Source organism: Elephas maximus, chromosome 19 (assembly GCF_024166365.1).
Source record: "Elephas maximus indicus isolate mEleMax1 chromosome 19, mEleMax1 primary haplotype, whole genome shotgun sequence".
NCBI classification, from domain to species: Eukaryota; Metazoa; Chordata; class Mammalia; order Proboscidea; family Elephantidae; genus Elephas; species Elephas maximus.
Window position 1 is genome coordinate 57,137,857 of NC_064837.1, and position 22,708 is coordinate 57,160,564.

General features: G+C 46.5%; 1 protein-coding gene across 1 annotated transcript in view; it reads right to left on the reverse strand.

The window, feature by feature from the left end:
- Positions 1-22,708, reverse strand: part of PRKCA (protein kinase C alpha) — a 483,515-nt gene that overhangs the window by 43,441 nt on the left and 417,366 nt on the right. The window contains exons 9-13 of the mRNA XM_049861275.1: positions 14,754-14,888; positions 13,355-13,528; positions 10,228-10,319; positions 7,373-7,435; positions 6,350-6,488 (exon numbers count right to left, since the gene is read on the reverse strand). Coding sequence (XP_049717232.1) covers positions 6,350-6,488; positions 7,373-7,435; positions 10,228-10,319; positions 13,355-13,528; positions 14,754-14,888 — 603 coding nt within the window. The remainder of the gene's footprint in view (positions 1-6,349; positions 6,489-7,372; positions 7,436-10,227; positions 10,320-13,354; positions 13,529-14,753; positions 14,889-22,708) is intronic.

Sequence of the window (22,708 nt, forward strand, 5' to 3'; positions counted from 1 at the left end):
CCCATGCTGGTGGCATCCCTGGGCTGTTGGGGGAGGGCGGTCTCTGGGACTGATGTCCTCTTGACTCTTTACACAGGTCCCCAGCACGTTGCTCTCTCTGTCAATGACACACAGCCCTCCTCTGAACCTCACTGCTTGCCATCAGCCTCACTCCTGGAATAGCCTGGGGAATCATGCTTCCAGTAACCCAGCTCCAGAGTTGTCACACGGCGGCACAGTGGTGAAGTATTCGCTGCTAACTGAAAGGTCAGTGGTTCAAACCCACCAGCTGCTCCATGGAAGGAAGACATGGCCGTCTGCACCTGTGAAGATTACTACCTTGAAACCCTATGGGCGGTTCCACTCTGTCCTATAGAGTTGCTGTGAGCTGGAGTTGACTCACCAGCAAAGGGTTCTGGTTTTGGAACGAAGCCAGGACAGGAGCCCTGGTGGGCAAACAGTTAAGTGCTTGGCTGCTAACCGAAAGGTAGAGGTTGGAACGCACCCAGTGGCTCTGCAGGAGAAAGAGCTGGTGATCTGCTTCCAGCCAAGAGAACACGATGGGGCAGTTCTACTCTGTCACGTGGAATTCTCCTATGAGTCAAAACTGACTTGACGGCATCTGACAATAACATGCAATAGGTAAGGTCCCTGGGTGGTGGAAATGTTTTGCACTTGACTGCTAGCCTAAAGGCTGGTGGTTCAAACCCACCCAGTGGTGCCCCAGAAGAAAGAAAGACCCAGCAACCTGCTTCTATAAAGACTACAACCAACAAAACCCTATGGAGAAGTTCTACTCTGTCATATGGGGTTGCTATGAGTTGAAATTGACTCGGTGGTACCCAATGACAAGAAGAAGGAAGCCAGAGAAACCTGTCTAGAAACAGCAGGGACATGATATGAGATCAGGGAGGGAACAGGGAATTGGACCACAAAGGGTCTTAGAGACACTGTAAGGACTTGGCTTCTCCAAAGTCTCCAATTCAGGAACGATTCCCCCACCCGGCCATGATGACACACCCTACCAATCCCAACTCATGGCGACCCATGAGTGTCAGAGTAGAACTACGCACCACAGGGTTTTCAATAGCTAATTTTTTGAAACTACATCTCCAGGCCTTTCTTCTGAGGTGCCTCTGGGTGCGTTTGAACCTCCAGCCTTTCAGCTAGTAGCCCAGCATGTTAACTGTTTGCACCACCCAGGGAAGAAAAACATTTGAAGATGGAGAGTGGTGATGTTACACAACAATCTATGATCTTTGGGGTCCGAATGTCTTGGGTCCAAGCCCTACCTTTGCCTGTTACCAGCTGTGTGCCTTGGGCAAGTCACTGAGTCTCTGCTTATCTATAAAATGCAACAAATCCAGGGGCTAGGTAAGAGTAGACAGTGAGCACACCATGGGTGGTGCCTTTTGCGTGTGTCTAACATACTCCTGGCCACAGCTTGGCAGGATGGGAGGAAGGACTGAGCTCCACACCTTTTAACTGAGCTTCACTCTTGCTCCAGCATGAGGCACATGGATAAGACCACTAGCCAGAGCAAATGCTTGTCTTGCTGCTGCTTTCTCTTCCTCCCAGGAAGGAGTCTGCTTCATGGTCACAGGGAGATGCTTAAGCCATGGCTGGAACTCATATACCCATGATAACTCTGAGAGGGGACTGAACCAAGATGAAGCTTGTCTTAACTTCCTCCAGCTGCTGTAACAGACACACCACAAGTGGGTGGCTTTAGCCAACAGAAATTTATTTTCTCACAGTTGAGGAGGCTAGAAGTCAGGATTCAGGGCACCAGCTGTAGGGGAAGGCTCTCTCTGCCCCCCCCCGGGGGAAAATCCTTGTCTGTTTCAGCTTCTCTTCCTGGGGCCCTTGGCAATCTCCAGGTGGCATCAATATTCCCCATTCATGCTTGCTGGCTTCTGTGCCTAAGCTGCTCTTTTTATATCTCAAATCTGACTGGCTTAAGACACACTCAACACTGATATGGCCTCACTGACAGCAAAGAAAACCTGTCCCAGGTGAGACTACATCCACAGGTATAAACCAAAAACTCGATGTCACTGAGTCGATTCTGACTTAAGCGACCCTACAGTACAGAGTAGAACTGCCCCATAGAGTTTCCAAAGAGCTGCTGGTGGATTCAAACTGCTGTCCTTCTGGTTAGCAGCCAAGCTCTTAACCACCGAGCCACCGGAGCTCCTCCACAGGTACAGGGGTCAGGATTTACAACACATCCTGGAAACCCTGGTGGCGTAGTAGTTAAGTGCTACGGCTGCTAACCAAAGGGTTAGCAGTTTGAATCTGCTGGGCGCTCCGTGGAAACTCTATGGGGCAGTTCTACTCTGTCCTATAGGGTCACTATAAGTCAGAATCAACTTGATGGCACTGGGTTTGGTGGTTTTTTTTGGTATTTTGGGGAACACAATTCAATCCATATCAAAGCTTTTGATTGCCCTTCTCAAGGATTCTCACGTGACCCTGAGGAATTTTTTCTTTTTTCATATCAGAGCAGAGTCCTCTTTATGTCAGTTTCAGGAATCATTTTCTGATTAGGGCCCTTACGTGGGTGTCCATCTCAGCTCCAAAATCACATTTGTTACTGACATTTTCCGCCTCAGCTCGTCTTCCCCGGGTAGGGAGCTGCTACAGTATTAATCGATGTCAAGGTTTTTGAACAAATAGCCATAAATATTTAAGCCTCCGCTTTGCCTATTAAGCAAAATGCCACCTAAAATAATTATTTTGCCTCTGCCTGACAGGAATATTTACACAGAGGACAGGATTATTTCAACCTTTGAGCAAATGCAGAAACCTGAAACCTAGGTGGTCTCTCTACACCACCATTATTCCCGTGGCCCAAGATGCCAAATTCCAGGACGTTTACCAGGAAAAATGCTAAGAAAATATGGGACACTTGAAGTTATTACTGATTTCCCCAAACAGTTTGGCTTATTTTTTTCAACTCAACTGGAATCTTTGGTTTCTGCTGCACTGCGTGGGTGTTGCCTCTTCCCAAATGTAAGCACTCTGAGGCCAGGGGTCACTTCTGATCTATTTTCGTACCCCTAGTGGTGCCGTGCTTGGCACAGTAAGCAGGCAGAATGCTCTCTGAATACACAAATCACTCGGTTTTTTAGCAGCAGTTTAGCATAGAGGGCAGTGCAAAGGTCTAAAGATGGCCTGCGTTTGATGCTTGATTCTGGCATATCTTAGCAATGTGAGCTTAGACATGTTACTTATCATCTCAGTTACCTCACTGAAAACATGGACCTTATGGGGTTTGTGATGAGGACTAAGTACCTCCTGTCTGTCAGTTTGTTGTACTGTGGTGGCTTGCATGTTGCATGTTGCTGTGATACTAGGAGCTATGCCACTGGTATTTCAAATGCCAGCTGGGTTGCCCATGGTGGGCAGGTTTCAATAGAGCCTCCAGACTAAGAAAGACTAGAAAGAAAGGCCTGGAAATCTACTTCAGACAATTAGCCAATGAAAACCATACTAATCACAGAATATTGTTAAGACTTTGACTCACTTCCTTTGGACGCATCATGAGGAGGGACTGATTGCTGGAGAAAGACACCATGTTTGGTAAAGTGGAGAGCTAGTGAAGGTGAGGGAAACCCTCAATGAGATGGGACTGATTCAATGGCCACAACAATGGGCTCGAACATACCAAAGATCATGAAGCAATGTTTCTTTCTGTTACAAGGTCACCATGAGTTGGAGCTGGCTCACTGGCAACTAACAAGAGCAACACCAAGGACTAAATGAGAGAAAGCATACACGGTGCCTGGCATGCAGTAGACACTCCATAAATGGTGGCTCCTCTTTATTATTGCTCATACAGTGGATATAAGGAGAGGAATGAAGGCTTGGGGAAACTCAGGGCATTTAGTACCAGAGCACATTATCCTCTGTGTATTAAAAAAAAAAAAAAAATTTTTTTTTTTTAAGAGGTCCACAATTACCTAGATATGCTCAAAGTATGTTTATTAGGTGCCCTTAGTGTAGCAGATGTGGAGGTTAAGAAATATAGTTAAAAAAGAGGCCATCAAAATGAGTTTAGTAGAGAGTGACTAGAAGCTGCTATGCTGTTGACATAGACGGAGGGTGGGGCCATGAGCCATGGAAGGTAGGCAGCCTCTAGCAGTTGGAAAAGGCAACGAAATGGTTTCTTCCCTAGAGCCTCCAGAAGGCTGCCCTGCAACAATCTGACATTAACCCAGTGAGGCTGATTTGGTACTTCTCCAGAACTATAAGATAATAAATTTGCACGGTTTTACACCACTAAGTTACTTGTGGCTATTTCTTACAGCACAATAGGAAATGAATACAATGAACAACACTGCGGGGGAAAAAAGTCAACCTATTCAAAAGAACAAACTCTGATTATCTAGAAAATTCTATCCCTGTGGGACACCACCGTCCCCGGTGATACTGGATGGCTGAAATGTTACTGAACACGGGCAGCTATTTGTTTGATCGGCAGAGACGCGGACTTAACGGAGATGAACTTCGAAGCCACTTTTATTCCTAAAAATGCTGCCATTCCGTGTCACCAGGCTCTTACAGCATCTGGTGGGTGTTAAATGGAGCAGGCACAGCTCATAATCACAGCCTGCTTAATACCTGTCAGCCAGTAATGGCTGCAGAATAAATACAGCATCAGGAGGTGGTACTTTTCACCGTGCCATCTCCCCACTCTCCGTGTTAGAAAAATACAACTATTAAACTCACGCTATGCCTGCAGGTACTAACGTGTGAGTTCTTTTGGGGTACAAATCACCATCTGTTATATTTCAAGGCAAAATGTCACCTTTGGCCATGTGATTCAGAATTTAAGTGCCTGAGTGAGGTATATGTTTCCATGTTTTCCAGGAATGTAACAAATAAGACAAAGTCCTTAACAAAGGAGTGAAAGCTAGCTTCTGTTTTAGAATAATGGCTACTACTATGGGTCTCCCTGCCTGACCCTCCCCTCCTTCCCGCCCCCTCCGCCCCAAAAAAGAAAACCAAACCAGTGGCTGTTGACTAGATTCTGACTCATGGCAACTCCGTATGTATCAGAATAGAACAGTGCTCCACAGGGTTTTCAATGGCTTATTTTTTCAAAAGCAGACCAGCAGGCCCTCCTTCCAAGGTACCTCTGGGTGGACTTGAACTGTCAACCTTTTGGTTAGCAGCTGAATGTGTTAACCTTTTGCACCACCCGGAGCCTACAGAGGGTCTAGCCCAAGGCCGCTGCCATCGAGTCGGTTTCGACTCATAGCGACCCTATAGGACAGAGTAGAACTGCCCCATACTGTTTCCAAGGAATGCCTGGTGTATTTAAACTGCCAACCTTTTAGTTAGCAGCAGTAGCTCTTAACCACACCACCACCAAGGTTTCCACTGAGGGTCTCCCAGGTGTAAAATGTTGTATTAGACACTTTAATCCTCAAAGCAATTCTACAAGGAGGATATTATTATTCCTAACTTGTCACTGTGGAAACAGGGGTCAGAGTGGGTAAGTAACTTGCCTGAGTCCCCACAGCCTGTAAACCATAGAGGCAGGACTGATGTTCACCTTGTTCTGACTTCTAAGTTTGCATCTTTTCCTCTATATCTACTGCCTTCTAGATAAATGCATGGGGCAATACACTGAATAACCTCCATGGAAGCCACAAGTGGCTAATATGAGGGCTCTAAAGGCTAGTCCAACTTTGAATTCCACCAGGCTGGAGCTCAGTTAGGAAAAAACCACTGCTTCCACAGGACTGTGTGCTGATAGGAAGCTGACTACACAACCACCCAGGATTATAGCCCAGTCTCTCATGGCATGTAAGAAGCTTCATAAAGAACACAGAAAATGATCCAATACGTGATATAACAAAGACAAAGCTGCATGGCCAATATTAAAGATATAAATTTTGTAAACACTTTGCTTCTATGACATCAGTTTGTTCTTCCTAAATCAGACACCATCATCAGTTCTAATGTTTAGAGCATGAATCGTTCTGATTTTGCTACAAAGCCAGCATTGGAACCACCTTCTAGCCCAGCGTTCCCATGCAGACCACTTCATAAGCAACTCTTAACCTCTTCTCATCCCCCCAGTAGTGTTTCTTAAGTGGTTTTGACCCTGACTGTTTAAGAAATACATTTACAATGCAATCAGCTCATATATACATATAATGAAAACAAAAGCTCCTTGAAACAATTCTTATTATGTGCAAGGAGTTTTCAGATTTTCTTTACTAAAAAAATAAAAACATTGGCCATGACCCACATAATGATTCAGTGATTCACTAGTGACTTTACACCCTAGGAGTGGGTTGTGCTTGCAGTTTGAAAATGATGGTCCAGAAAGCCTAGGCAACTGGAGTCCCCTTACCTCCGGGGCAATATAATCTGGAGTCCCACAGAAGGTCCTGGTTGTGACGCCATCCATCATGTGCTCCTTGCACATCCCAAAGTCGGCAATCTTGATATGTCCTTCCGAATCCAGCATGACATTATCTAATTTCAGATCCCTGCAAGGAAGCAGGCCAACGTTAGTGTACCCCCAGTGTGCCCCCATGACATGCTTGGAGCTCATGAAAAAAGAAGGATATTTGACTGGCTGTCGTATCAATGGGATAACAATCCTAAGTCCCTGGAGGGCAGGGACCAAGAATTACTGTGTTTTTATATCTCTGGAGCCTAATACAGTATCTGGGACATGATACATAATAAATACATGCTGAATGAATGAATGAATGAATGAATGAATGGCTGAATGTGTCTGTGCATGGAAATCAGCAGAGATACCAATTTCGCAAGCTGGGGAGACCCCCGTCATTTGATTTACTAATATGCTGCATGGGGGTTCTGACACACAACTAGGCTTTCGAAATCTGGGTTTGAGAATAACCTCACTGGATCCTGCACGAGTCCCTTCCATTCTGCACAGTGCCCCATATCCTACTAAGTAGTCTTCAGGTAATACTGGGAGACACTCTTCTTTCTCTGGCACCAGACTTTCACTACAGCCAACAACCAGAAGAATTTACTTCAATAGTTTTCCCCTTGCCTCTCCCCACTCCCCGTCTTCTGCTGAGCATCTGTAAGACAAATTCAGTTTCCATTGCTCCCTGACCTCAGTTCCAAACAAAAGGTGGAGAAGGAGCTGTCAGGGAAGAGAACAACATGTTTTCTTGTGCAAAGCAGAAATGAAATATAAAATCTTTGAGGTCCACAAATCAGAAGGTGGCTCTGCTTTGCCTGGAGGCGGCACAAGAAAGGTGGTCCCAGTAGGTCTCTGCTACCTCAGGGGTCATCAATTTTGTGTCTTCAGTCATCATCACAGATTTACACATCCAAGAAAGTCTAGCAAAGCTGTCAACTGTGTTGCTGGTGGAAGAGCTTCAATACACACCTATAAATGATTCCTCTTTTATGAAGAAAGAACAATCCAATGGAAATCTCTGCTGCATAGAATCTGCAAGAAAATAAAAATAAAAACTTTTCAGGTTCTTGGGTTTCTGGGTTGCTTCTTTGGACTCCTGGCTACTTTCTCCCTATAGCTGAGGCATGGAAGAGTTGAAAGAACAGAGAATCCTGTAGCTATCCGAGATGAGCATCCCTCAACCCTTGTTCTTCCACCCCTTCGCCCTTCTCTCCTGCATTTCATTACTTCAGCTTCCCTGAGAAAGGACACAACGGATAACACTGGTGAGACAGGCCCAGAAACACGTATATCTTGTCTGGGGCAGGTGGACAAGTAATTTACTGTTCACAAAGACAGTTCTAATACAGTCTTCTTAAGAGTGGGTACTAGACTAATATTCTGTCTACGTCTATACTAGACTGTTCTATGTGAAGGCTATAGAGACTATTCTGTCTATTCATGGACAGAACATATTTGTGTTTGAAAATACAATTTCTGCCTGAGACAAAGTACAGTGTGTTATTAACTCTTTAGCTGGTTTACTCGCTCCCTTACCCAAGTGCTGGGATAAATAAGACACACACGACGATGCATACCTGAGTTTACCCTTTCCAGTGATTCATTGAAAAATAAAAGCAGTTACCACCATCACTTCAAAATTGTAAAAAGGTTAATATCTGAAACTCAGATTTGATGCTGAAGGATGTTTTAAAATTTGCATAGCATTTAGGAATCTTTGAAGTCTGAGCAGCCACATGACTGTGCCTGTGCAAATATCACCCTCGGGAGGCTTAGCAACAGGCACACAGGTCTATGTGAGCAGAGAAAAAAGCCAACAACACTAAAGGACCAAACTCTTAGTGGGGGCAAGGGGACATCTCTGAGGACTGGTGGAAACCCTGGTGGCATAATGGTAAGTGCCAGGGCTGCTAGCCAAAAGGTCAGCGGTTTGCATCCACCAGGCGCTCCTTGGAAACTCTATGGGGCAGTTCTACTCTGTCCTATAGGGTCACTAAGGAGACTGGTAGGAGCGGGATGGTGCAGGGGAGGGAGAAAAGATGAGATTGTGGGTGGGTGACTTTTACATTCTTTTTTGTGCTTCCCTGTATTTTTAAAATAAAACCTTTTCTGCAACACACATATAATAAAAGGGATCAAAGTAGACATCTTCATATTATTTCAGGGCTCTTCTTGGCCATTCTTCTCCTTAGAATTCTGTGTTACCAAACTTTGCCTTATAATCCAAGCATGTTACTGCTTTATAGCTAACGACATAAGTGATAAGGGCAGACATTTCAGAATACTAACAAGTAAAAACAAAAACAAGAAAATCCCCCTTCACATTTCTTAGCCTCGCTACCAAAGAATTCCCTCTTCTGCCTTCAGTTATTCTTCCCTAGGACGAATAACCCACACAGGCCGGAAGTCCTTCTCGTTCATCTTTTAAACTGAACATCAGCCAGACTCCTAGTTTGCTAACTTGATTTGCTAACTTGATTAATTCAGGTTCATGGCCACATATGTCCTCATTTAGGGAAATAAAACAGCTGTGTGAGTTTCCTGTAACTTCCTGGCCCCTAAAAAACAGGACAATTTTTCAGGTATTTAAGGTCCCTGCTCTAGACTGGTAAATTCTCCATCTTCCTCTGGAGCCGATACCTCTCTCCTGTGCTGTATCCAGGTATCCAGGGCACATCCCAGTGAAAATATCCAACCTGAGCTCATGATTCTCCCCCGACCACCTCCTCTCCTTGGTGTCTGTTCCACCCCCAAATCTAAAATAGGAGTCATCTGAAGAGGTTTCCCTCTTCTTATCCCCACAGCCAATAGGTTCTGCTTTTCTTCATCCAGAATTATCCTCAAAGACATTTATTCCTCTTCAGCCCCAAGGCCTAACCTTAATTTCAAATCCGCTACTTTTCCCCTATGTTGATTTTCGGAAACCCTGGTGACATAGTGGTTAAGAGTTATGGATGCTAACCAAAAGGTCGGCAGTTCAAATCCCCCAGGTGCTCCTTGGAAACCCTATGGGGCAGTTCTACTCTGTCCTTTAGGATCACCATGAGTTGGAATCGACTCGACGTCAACGGGTTTTTTTAATATAGATTTTCACCAACCCCCTTGCACCAGCCCTACACTCTCTCTCATCCTTCCTTCCCCCGTTGGCCAGGGGATTCTCTGCAAGCCTAATCTGATGGTGCCAAGTCTCACTGAAGCCCCTTCCAGCCCCCCCTTCCTCAGCCAGGCTCTGCACCAGGTCTCGACCCTGGGCCTCTGCCCACCTCCCCCGTCTCACGCCACCCCCTGCACACGCTGAGTTGCAAGTCCCTCCCTGGCGTTGCCACCGTGCCTCTTCACATCCTGCCCCACATCCTGGGCAGGGCATTCTGAGGTTATTCTTCCCTGATTCCCCCCCACCACTCTAGGTTCTTCCATGGTGTCCTGTGCACACCCCTATAGTTACAGCAATGTGTCGTAATCGTCAGGTCACACCTTCATGCCCAGGTTAGAGTGTGAGCTCCACGGGGACAGGGAGCACCTCGTTCCTTCTGCACCCCCAGTGCCTGGTGCAGAGTGGGATGTGTAACAGACAACTGTCCAATAAATGAGTGACCGAGTCAAATAACAGGGGGGACTGGGTGACCAGGGGTACATCGGTATCTCTAATTCACAGGAAGTAAACTGCTCCTTAGAAAACATAGTAGCTGGACCCTTCCAGGGAATCTGCCCCTGGGAGGCTGCAATGGCCTGAGCCCCACTGTCACAATTCCCCCAGGCAGAAGTCCCTAGTTGGGAGTCCTGTGTTGCCTAAATTGAGAGACTTAAAAAAAAAAAAAACTCACACTGCTTGTGGCTCCTTAAATTTCCCGACTTGCTGAATGTGGTACATGAGGTCCCCACCGTTGACATACTCCATGACGAAGTACAGGCGATCCTGGAAATGAAGGTTCCACACGTGAGCAGGCCCCTCAGCAGAGCGGCTTCCTTCATTCCTTACAGGCTATGCTTTTCTTTCTCATTAGTAAAAGTGGGGCCGCGCTGGCGCATCTGCTCAGTTTGGAGCCCTTTAACATTCCTTCCCGAATATAGAATAATTAATAAACCCTGCTGCATGAAGGCCTTGGGAAGTATCAAACCATCGCACAGGTCTTAAATAATGGCTCTCTGTCAACAAGTCTGCCCCCTTCTGGTTACATATGCTTTCTATTATGGCAATGATGGCCTAGAGAGCCCTTCCCTTCTCTCCTGCAAACACATTTCTCAGCTAGGCACAGTGGGAAGAATCCACACTGGCTAATTACTTATTTTTAACTAGTGTTTCTGGGTGGCCCAAATGGTTGAAAATGGGTTTGCAACGTTTGGGAGGCAGGACACAGTGAAGTGTTTAACTGGATGCTTCTGAAAACAAGTCACAACTCATGAGTTAGGCTGGACTATAAACTATACATGATCAATGATGTTTACCGTGGCGAGTTGGGGGGCAGAAGATGACTGGAAATGGAGAGGCGAATCAAATGCTCTTTTGCATCCATAACGTGCTCAAGTATTGCTTTTGTTTTCTCTCGGTCATTGGTGTGCTAAGTGTTGGCCCCACGGAGGGTATACATCATAAAAGAACTGAATAAATGTGAACATTTATGAGGATATTATGTTTGGACTGATGAGGCAATTTATGATGCTTAGCAGCCAAATAACTAACAACACAGCACACCGAGGTAGAAGCTGACCTCTGCTCTCTTCTAGAAAACACTGCCATTTCACAGAGGTTATTAAACATGAAAGTGCTGCACGGGGAGGTGGGGGAGAAAATGATGAAGTTGCTGCTAATAAGCCAGGAAACGGCTCTGGGAGCATCAATCTCTAGCTTTCCTGTGGAACTTCAATTTCATCTTCACTTCCATGCTTGTAGCTTTTGGAGCTTAAGCAGTGTAATCAGGGCTACAGGGTCTGGGCTGGGATTCAGAGATGTGGCTCTCTCTTCCTAGTGCACTGCTCTTCGCCCCCTGGTGGTACTTCAATCAGAGCCAGTGGGAGCTGTTGGGAGGCGGGGGCTGAGCAAGCTGCCAGCTCTAGGGTGACACATAGTGGCTGGCACGCAGCTCTGCAGCTCCCTGTCCCAAGTCTGTGTGTGGCTGCGCTGCCTCCAAAAGCATTAATGGGCATCTCCCAGGAGATTTGAGAAACATAAAATAGAAAGCCAGTGTCTGACTAATGGGAAGTTGAGAATAATAATCATAACAGTAATAATTATGTCATTTTTAGGTGTCGTCAAGTTGGTCCCGACTCATGGAGACCCCATGCACAACAGAACGAAATGCTGCCTAGTCCCGTGCCATTGCCATGATTGATTGTGATTAGACTGTTGTGATCCATAGGGTTTTCACTGGCTGATTTTTGGATGTAGATTTCCAGGCCTTTCTTCCTAGCATGTCTTAGTTTGGAAGCTCTGTTCATCATCACAGCAACATGCAAGCCTCCAGTGACAAAAGGGTGGTGGCTGTGCATGGGCCGGGAACTGAACCCAGGTCTCTCGAATGGAAGGCGAGAATTCTACCACTGAACCACCACGGCTCCTTAGTAACAACAATTACAGCTGCTGATTATTGAGCCACATCTTAGAAAGAGCAGCCTCTGAGGGCTGGAAGCACGACTTTGGGAATGCCGCACTCTGATGCCATCTAAAAATCTGTATTTCTTGTAGGCCACCTGCAAGAACTGTGCCAAGGGCTTTGTCCCTCTCCCACAAGTGATGGATCAGTGCTTTGGGATTTTTTTTTTTTTTTTGGTCCTCTGTTTAGTTTTACTATTATGACAGGAATCAGCAAACTTTTTCTGTAAAGGGCCAGATAGTAAATATTTTAGGTTTCGCAGGCCATGGGTAAGGTCTCTTGCAACTATACCACTCTGCCTTTGTAGTGCAAAAGCAGCCAGAGATGATAGGTAAATGAATGAGCGTGGCTGTGTGCCAATAAAACTATACTGTGGACACTGTAATTTGAATTTCATCTAGTTTTCATGTGTCAGGAAATATTATTCTGCTTTGAAACCTTTCTTAGCTCATACACAATAAGCCATGGGCCTCAGTCTGCCAATCCCTTTGATGTGCCATTAAACAAAAACACACTCACTTTTACGAAACCAAATCCCCCAACTCTCTAATGCAATGTTTAGCGGCTGGATTGGTAATCTTAAAAAGCCACGACTATTGTTGAGGCCCTGGTGGTACAGTGGTTAAGAGCTCAGGCTGCTAACCAAAGGGCTGGCAGTTTAAATCCACCAGCTGCTCCTTGGAAACCGTATGGGGCAGTTCTATTCTGTCCTATATGGTCACTATGAGTTGGAATCAACTCTAGGGCAGTGGGTTTGGTTTTTGCTTTTATGGTTGAGACTATTGTGTCAATCCATCTCATTGCAGGTTTTTCTAATTTTCATTGACCCTCTACTTTACCTACCATGATGTCCTTTTCTAGAAGTTGGTCTTTCCTGATGGTATGTCCAAAGTAACTGAGCTAAAGTCTTGCCAGCCTTGCTTTTAAGGAGCATTCTGGTTGTATCTCTTCTAAGATTGATAGATACTGATTAGTAAGCCACATCTTAAAAAGGACAGCTTCTTTTTTATTTTATTGTTTTATTATTTTTGTATCTCTAAGTCTCAGTACAGTGCCTGGATATAGGAAACCTTGAGTGCAAATGTTTGCTCAATTAAACTGAATTAATGCCAAGCCTCTAATTAGGAGACATCACAGAAAGGGCATGCCCCAAATCTATTAGTGACAGAGGAGTCATAGTCTGTCCCTGTCACCTTTGCTCGGCAGAGAAGAAACCAGGGCTGACCAGTCATTGCGCTATACCTTTCTCCAGCTTTCTCTACAGGAGCAAGCTAATTCAGATGCCCAGAGCGCTCGGTTCAGATGTAGCCCTGAGAGTGCTTGCATGCTGTGCCCCAGAGCATAGCCCGAGGGTCCTCACCACTGTCTGGAAGCAGGAGTGGAGCTGCGTCAGGAATGGAGGCTTGTCGAGCAGGGCCAGAACTCGCTTCTCCACCATGGTGCACTCCACGTCGTCATCCTGGATCACCACGTCCTTCTTGAGAATCTTGATAGCATACAGCTCTTCTGTGCCCTTCCTGTCAGCAAGCATCACCTGAGGACAAACCAAGAGCAACCTGAAGCCTTTGGAACACACATCTGGCCCTGGGGGCAGAGGTGGGATGGGATGGGGAGGAATCGGGTCAGGTGACATTACAATGAATTTGTAAACGTGTGGTATAAATACATTCACAAGGTTTTACTTTATGTGGGCATTTTGAAATGTTGCATATCACTGCCAACTAAATTCCCCCCGCCTTCCCCCCTCAAACACACACAAAAAAACAAACCCGTTGCCATGGAGTCAATTCCAACTCATATCGACCCTACAGGACAAAGTAGAAGTGCACCATAGGGGTTTCCGAGGCTGCAGTCTTTAGGGGAGCACACTACAATGTCTTTCTCCCATGGAGCAGCTGGTGGGTTTGAACCGCTGATCTTCTGGTTAACAACCAAATGCTTAACTGCTGCGCCACCAGAAATTCCCCCAGCGCTGTATAATATCTAAGTTTTCAAGACTTGCACACTGCGCAGGCTACGGCCACGTGTTGGTGCTATCTTGACCGGTAATCGGAATCCCCAACACTGTGTGCCAGAATTAGTCTTGAGCTTCAGCAAAACCTTCCAGGGCACCCTTTGAGTAAAATGTAACAGACTGACCAACTTCAGAAGCTTCTCACCAGTCAGGAACCAAGACAAAGCAAAAGGTAGAATCAGAATGAGTTCCTGGATTTCTCATGGGATTCGGGGCCAGAGACGCCAAACGCAGGCACATAAGCTGATCACGGAAGACTCCAGCACGGCATCTCTGAATTGCTACATTTGCTAACTACAAGCAAACATTTAATTTTCAGTCGTGAGAATTATTCATTCGAGCAGCATTGTGGAACACCCACTTTGCTGTGACCACTGTGAAGATGATGAGAACAGTGAGCTCGCAGTAACATTTCGGGTATATCCTTGCCGTTGTGTTGATTCTGACTGATAGTGACCCTACAGGACAGAGTAGAACTGCTCCATAGGGTTTCCAGGGAGCAGCTGGTGGGTTCAAACTGCTGACCTCTTGGTTAGCAGCTGAGCTCTTAACAACTGTGCCGCCAGGGATCCATTTTGGATATGCTTGTTTTTAATGAAATAAAGTAGAAGGCATCTAAGGAACACGTACAAATAGCAGGGAAATCTAAATGGCTGTTCTGAAAACATCCGAGAGAACAAAATGGACTCTACCATTCTGAGGTATAGGTCACTCCCCTCCCTCCTCAGACAAATGGGCGTCTTACCTTTCCAAAACTCCCCTTCCCTAGGACCATGAGGAAATTGAAGTCCGTGAGTTTTACTCGATCCAGGTTGTTGGAAGGTTTCCTATCTTCTGAAGGACTGATCACTTTGTTCCCAGCGGGGCCAAGCTTGGCTTTCTAAACAGCAAACACGTAGGTGAAAACCAATTGGGTCACTTTTCTCAGGGGCGAAAGAGTGACATAGAAAAATAAATTGTAACTAAGCTTGGTGCTGTCTTGGAGTGGGAGGTGGGATGGGGTGAGAAAAGGATTCTGAGGGTGAGGAATTAATATCTGTCCTTACATCCGTGGCTGTACTTACCCTAAGCGGGAAGGTTGTCAAGTAGCAAAAAATTGCCCTTACTTTTCAGAGAAGGAAACAACCCTTTACATAGTTAACTGAGAATCAAATCGCGGGAACCTGCCAAAGGCAGGCTGGTTCTAATTCTAGATATAACAGCTAACTTCTGGGGGAAAACCATGCTTCAGGAGTTAACATAATAAAGGAGATAAATTATGTACTTATGTTTTTCCTATTTGTAGATTTTCTAAGAAATGTATACCCACGCAAAAAGGGAGAATATTGTCCTCTGGAGAGAAAATAGCATGCTGCGGGGATGACTGATTGCCACTTTCAAATGCACAGTAAAAAGAACAGGGTGTGTATGTGTGGGTGTGTGTGTGGGTGTGTGTGTGTGTATGTGACTCAAGCGTTGAGCCATGAAAAGAAATGGTGAGATTCTCACTACCCATGAGAATCTGGTTTCACAGTGGTCTCTGAGACCGAAGAATAGCTGGCTGATGACATGTGAGCTACCAAAATGGGTTTTTAGAAACTAGACCGATGTCACACAAAGACACTGAAGAGAGCCAGGCCCTTGGTTACTGTCACACTAGGGAGTCAGAGTCCCCTGATGACAGCATAAAGAGGGCTCAGCAGAGAAGGGAAGATAAATGGGATCACCTAGGAGTGTCCTAACTGTCAGCCCAAGGGCCCTAAAGAGACCAGAGAAGCCGAGAGTGGGTGGAGGAGTCCCACCACCAGTTCTGCATTTGAACATGGGCCTAAACAGCCACAGCCCAGCCCTGAGCTCAAGGGCAATGCCTCTTGTTTTGGATATATTCTGAATCAGAGAGTGCACACACCCTATACCCCCAATGCAGCAGACCTGACTAAGAAGGGTGCCTTTCAGCTCCAGAGCAGTTGCCAGGTTATCACTCAAATCAGCACCTTTAGGGGGACCGAGAAGATGGTGTACGAGGTAAGGAAAGCATTCGGGTGCTTGACTATGTCATCAAGGCACTGGGGGCCTGGCTCTCAGCTCTCAGAGGAAAGATTGAGAATTTGCATTGTTCTCTTTAGCAACAGAGAAAGCTTAGGAGAATCATTCCTATTTCTTCTTTGGGCAACAGCGTTCCTGCATTCCACAATCACTGCGTGAGCGCTGTTTCCCATGCTGTATTTGAGGGATGTTGGATTATTGGATGAGGGGGTCCTGCCAACTATCTCGGAATGCCCAGCTCTAACACAGCGTTTGCTTGGCACAGGGTCTGCCCTCAAACCTTTTGTTGAATGAACAAATGAAAGACTGAGTGGGCTCACCAGATGCTAAGCTGTTGGGCGATGCTCTTCTCTGAAAAAGATACCTTGTTGGCATAGAGATTAAGTTTACGGGTATAGCTCCCATGAAATGGGCAAAGACATATTAACATAAGGGGGGAAGATGGGCCCGACTTTTTCACCTCAAGACCGAGAGTACTTAACAAGGACATGTTCTGCCTCTATTTGCTGTGCCAGAAGAAGTATGTGTGAACTTGGGAACAACCGGGAACACTGAAGCTCTATTAAGATAAAACCTGAACTGCACGCGATGGTACACAAATTGGCCTCCCCTTCTGACACAGGATGGGAAGGATTTTAAGAGATGTGAGAAAGATGTAGGACTTGACCACACGGGTTCCATCACGACCCCTCTCAACTGCAGGACCAGCCCATCCCCAGGTACCTGTCCTGGGAATGGTTCCAAGGTGACAAATTTTCCGGTCTGTGTATAAATTCTAAAGAAGAATCAGAAAGTCCAAGTTTGAAATGAGAACATGGGTGACACCACTCTGTTCTGCCCTTCTGATTTACAAAAGGAGACTGTTATCAGAAAGAGGGACAGAGAAATTAATTTTGTTTTATCAGGAACTTCACAATCACATCTGAAAAGACCCAGACCCAAGTGACTCACTGCTCTGAGGTACAAGAAACAGTGGAAGGGCGTTTTCACCCGGGGGAAGCTGCTATTCTGGTGCCGATGCCCAGCATCCGTGTGTAGGATTGTGGTTCTAGCCAGATATTTTCGGGCCATTTGGCATTCCTAAAGAGGCGTTTCTCCTTCCTCCTTGGACAGTGCAGACAGTGAAGGAGGAAAGATGAACTGATGTAGGAAATGGCGACTCAGTGGGCCTCCAGAATAGATATGAGGGCTGTTTAATATGGCACATCTCCCGCCTTCTTTGAGAATCAAAGGAAACAATGGCTGTGTGAGTTTTTGCGCTATGACCTTAGTCTAATTATAGGGACAATATATTCCTCATGATAAGACAAAAATAGATGTCAATACAAAAGCATTTTTATATTCAAGTACTTCTGAAGCCAGGGCAGAATATTCCACTCTACTGCACTATGATTTTGGACTCTGGTATGCAATCAATCCTGTGGTCCAGGGGGAACATCAACAAGGGAGATGCCTGCTCCCAGGAGGTGGAACTGAACAGAGGAAGGCACCCAATTGTCTTCCATCCTCGTGTGTTTTTAGCAAGAAGCAGATAGTGGAGCAGGCGGTTGGCTGGGAAGGAGATCCAGGCTTGCTGCACTGATCACGTTCACTAACAGAGGGCTGCTTCTCAGCAGCCTGGCCAGAGGGTTAGAATGGATTCTTCCTGTCCAGAGCCAGCCCAAGGTAACAGTGGCCAGGTGGGCCATCTTGCAGCCACTTCTGCCAATCTGGGTGCCATTTTTCCAACGGTTCCCTATAGCTTCAAGGGTTATTCCCACACTGACACCTGCAGGCCTTGCTGCCAAATGACAAGGAACCATCTCCAATGTTGAGAGTTGTCAAAAGCAGCAATTCTGGGGTGGAAAACTCTGTAATGCCACAATGTCAGTGGTCTGGACCTGAGTCTGGGCAAGTCCTGCTCTCTCTCAATCTGGGTCTCATAAATCATGATGTTGGGAGAGACAGCTGGTAGATACCCTAGCAGCTTTGTCACTGAAGGGTGGGGAGGCTGGAGGAACCACAAAGGACCCCCCAGAAGTGTGGTCTGCACAGCGACAGGCCAGGGCTGGATCCCCCCTGACCTCCAACCCACATTCAGTTATGCCTCTGTCCTGCTAATTCCAGCCCTTTTTTGTCAGCCGTGTTCTGCCATGCTTGTCCCAGTGTGATCCTGCCTCAGACTTTGCCTGTGTTATCCCACTCCAGCTCCACCACCCACTTTCTCCTGTCTCATTCCTCCTCACCCTCAGGTCCCAGCAACTAAACTGTCATTTCCTCAGAGAACCCCTCCCCAAAGACCTCCTGCTGTTCTCCTTTACAGCACCCTGGTCCTTTCCTCAACAGCTCATATCACAACTTGTAAATACGTATTGATGGGTGTAGTTTATTTATCTCATGCCTCTTTCAATCATATCCTGCAGCTAGAGACATCAAATCTACCTTCAGATGGTATCGAGGACCTGCCCTCCACTCATCACCTCCGTCGCCACCTTTCGGATGATGCTGCCTCTGTCTCTAGTAGCGCTGTTCAGCAGTGTCCTTGCTGGTCCCCCTGCTTCCGCCCCTGTCCTCCATTCAGCCACAGGATGGATCATATTAAGATCTAAACTCTTTCCCTCCACAATCTCCAGCTGAGAAATGGTGGGAGAGCATACCTGCCTTTAGGGAGGCCAGCCACACAGTGACCCACCCAAGAGGACATGCCAGACTAGTTCCCTAGGCCAGCAAGCCAAAGCCATGCCCTCAGAGGAGTGCCTCAGTACAGACATTCCCCTGATGAGAAGTCCCGCCTGCCCAAGACCTAGTGGGATCTCTGGTTTAAAAAGCAGCAAGAAGCCTCAAGCTGACTGTTCTTGTTTTCAGCTTTTTTTTTTTTTGGCTCGAATAGTTTGTCGGGCAACTGGTCTCCCAGCAGGACAAAGAGATCTGCCCCTTCCAGCTTGCATATTGCTAACATAACTCTAGTTGGCAAGAAAGTAATTCAGAATTCAACAGTAGTACAAATAAAATCAATATGTCTAGGGATAAAGACAAAGCCAATAGTCTAACTGAGAGATTTCAGAAAACCCAAGGTAGGCATAAGAATAAGAGTGCTGACATCTCTACTATAGCAATGCAAACATGGCCCCACGCAGCCAGACGCCCTGCTGGGGTCCCTGAGCAAAGAGAATTCAAACCTTGGAGGTAAAAATGCAGAATGTCTCCCAAAGATTGATACCAGAGCAGAGCACCAGCTGAGGCTGTTAACCCAAGCAGGTATCAGCCCATTACCAATCCTCCTGGCTGGTACATTCCCCATCCCGAATTCTATCCTACTGATTTCCAACAGTCACATGAAGACAATGGACAGAGGCCCAGGTTCTGAGCAGTGTCCATATGATGGAGAGTGGCTTGCAGCCCTTCTGTTCTCTCATGGAGCCTTCCTCCAGCCCTCTGCCAGGTGGGATACCTCCTCAGCTCCGATGACGCTGGTTGAGGGCAGCAGAGCATAGAAGCTGAGAGGCCAGGGTTTGAATCCTGACTTTATTACACATTGTTGGGTAACTGTGGACAAATTCCTGAACTGCTCTGAGCCTTGGGTCCTTCATCTGTAAGATGAGGTGATTCCAGTGGCTCTTGGGAGGAGCAGATGTGACAATGTTTGGCACAGTTCCTGGTACTAAGCATGTGCTCAATGCCTAGTGCCTCCTATTATTTTTTCCTATTCATTTCTGTTTTCTCATGAGTGTCTAGTGGCGTCCAGCACAGAGTTCCTGCTAAGGACACGTGGTTCCTTGTGTCTGATTTTAGAATATTTGTTCATTTAATCTGTGAATATCTGTGTGTCCATCATACCCCAGACCTGAGAGCAATAAGAAGTGGCCTCTCTTCTGAAGAATTTGCAGTGCAATGCTGGGGTCTACATCCCTGCTACTCAGGGTGTGGTCTGCAGACCAGCAGCACCTGGAAGCTGGGCAGATATGCACTCTCAAGCTCCACCCCTGACCTACTCAATCAGAACCTGCACTTCTAATGAGACACTCAGGCGATTCCTGTGTACTGGTCTAAGTCGGTATATTTCCCCAAGTTCCCTTCAGATTCAGTGGTCCTTGAGATCCTTTCGAGCTTCAACATTCTTCAATTATGATATAAAATCAACGGGCAACTCTGGAAAGGGCCCTGGACACGGATTCCAAGTAGCCTGGATCCAATCTTGGCCTTACCCATATTGCTTTGTGCCTCTGGGAAGGCTACACTACCTCTCTGAGCCTCAGGCTCCTCATCTGGAATGTGCTGGTAATAAGACAATTTTTCTGGCCAGTGCTGAAGGTGAACGGAGGCATCTTTTGTGAGAATATCTCACGTCAGAGCCTTCACCCTGGTCTTTTGTCCTTTGCCCCAGGAAGGAGACGCTGTTAGCCTTTCCCCTCAAGTTTCTGGTATACACCTGCCTCCTGACCATGGACTGAAGGCCCCCGGGATTCGCTGAACAATCACAGGTGATCTGGGTCAGAGGTCAGCCTGGCTGAATCCCAGGTCACAGCTGTGTGACCAGCAGGGACGTGCAGGATGTGCAGGAGCTCACAGCCTGCTGGGAGGCCAAGGCACGTCCCCACAGGCTTCCATCCTTGCTGGCCGGCAGGGGAAGAAGTGGATTCTAGCTCCTGCCGCTCACCCTGATTTCCGGGGCACCTTCTGCAGCCCCCTGGAATGGGGACTAAGATTCATGCAGGAAAAGGCCTTGATTATTAAAATGGCATGGAAATTTAAAAAAGGAAATAAAAGAGCAACGATGACATATGGTGTTATAAAATAGAATAAAGAAAGTGATTTTAAATGTGGAAGCGTTAACATGCTTTTTTAAAAATTAGACTAAAACACAGCATAGCTTATTGGACTCTGATTAAACGAACCAGAACCCCAGGCTTTTTAGCTGACCTGAACGGGAGCGCACTGAGAGCAAGTTTGGCAGCACGGTGCTCCTTGCATTAGCAGGTTGTGAGAATGGGCAGTGTTTCTCCCCATCAGAGCATTCACTAGTAACCAACGTGTGTCTCATTTTACACACTGTGTATAGTCTTACAAAGTGATGCCATTTCGTCATCATTGAAGGTGTCCACAATGTTAATGATTTCTCCGGTGGTGCTTCTGTAAAGCGGATCACCTGAGGTGAATGTGAATACGGCAAATGCAACTCTCACAGGCTGGGGCTGTAGCAAGGTACGTGTGTGTGTAAACATCTGTGTTGGCGTTCTCGTCCGTGTGTAACCCTGGGTGGCTCCACGCATTCAGCTCGCTATTAGGAGGTGTTTTCAAATTAAAATTGGGAGAAGGATGCACCACAAACCCGCCTGTGCCGATCTCTGAGGGGTAGGAGTGCAGGAGATGTTCGTTTCCTAATAGGCTGAACCGAGTGCAACTGCTGAGACAGGACAACCTGACCTACAGAAATGGCAACTTCTAATGGTTTGACCTAAAACCATAGATACTCAGCAATGTAGGAATTGTGTATAATGAATACATACTAGCTTTGGTGGTCAGAGGTCAGCCTGGCTGACGCACAGGTCACAGCTCTGTGATCCACTGGGATGTGCAGGGGCTCGTAACCTGCTGGGAGGTTGAGGCACATCCCCATGGGCTTCTATCCTTGCTGATAGGCTGGGAAGAAGTGGGTCCTAGCTCTGGCCACTCACCCTGATTTCCAGGGCAGCTTCTGTAGCCCCCTGGAAGTGGGGGGGGGGGGGGACTAATGTTTGTGCAGGAAAAGACCTTGATTATTAAAATTGCAACAAACTCATGCGGGAAGTGTATTGTCATAAATGCTGCCCTATGTTATATATATGATAAAGTAGCACTCTTCCCAGAATTTTTTCAACCAAACCAAACCAAATCCACAGCTGCCAAGTTGATTCCGACTCACAGCAAGCCTCTAGGACAGAGCAGAACTGCCCCATAGGGTTTCCAAGGCTGTGAATTTTTATGGAAGCAGACTGCCACATATTTCTCCTGTGGAGCAGCTGGTGGGTTCGAACTGCCGACCTTTCAGTTAGCAGTCGAGCATTTAACCACTGCGCCATCAGGGCTCCTGTCTTTCATATGAGTTCAAGTCCCAAGATTCATCTGCAGGAAGAATGCAGTCTTAAAGGTGACCCCAAGTCTCCCACTGGCCCTCTTCTGTACTCACGGCCCCTTGGGTAGCCCTGTGAAATACGGTTTAATGTTTAACTACATTCCATTTTAAATGAGCTGCTGCTTTTGAATCATGCTGTTAGCAAAGAATATTGAATATACCATGGACTGCCAGAAAAATGAACAAATCTGTCTTGGAAGAAGTACAGCCAGAATACACCTTAGAAGTGAAGATGGCAAGACTTCATCTCATGTACTCTGGACATGTTATTAGGAGGGACTCGTCCCCGGAGAAGGACATCATGCTTGGTAAAGTAGAGGGTCGGCGAAAAAGAGGAATACCCTCGATGAGATGGCTGCAACAATGGGCTCAAGCATAACAACGATTGTGAGGATGGCACAGGACTGGGCAGCGTTTTGTTCTGTTGTACACTGGGTCACTATGAGTCAGTTCCGACTGGATGGCACCTAACAACAACAACATCTTAAGTGTGCTCATTCTCACCCATTTTGTGAATGTGTCTTCAGTAATACAGTATCTCCCAGCATAATAGAAAATGTGGCTTTGATGAATATATTGTTCAC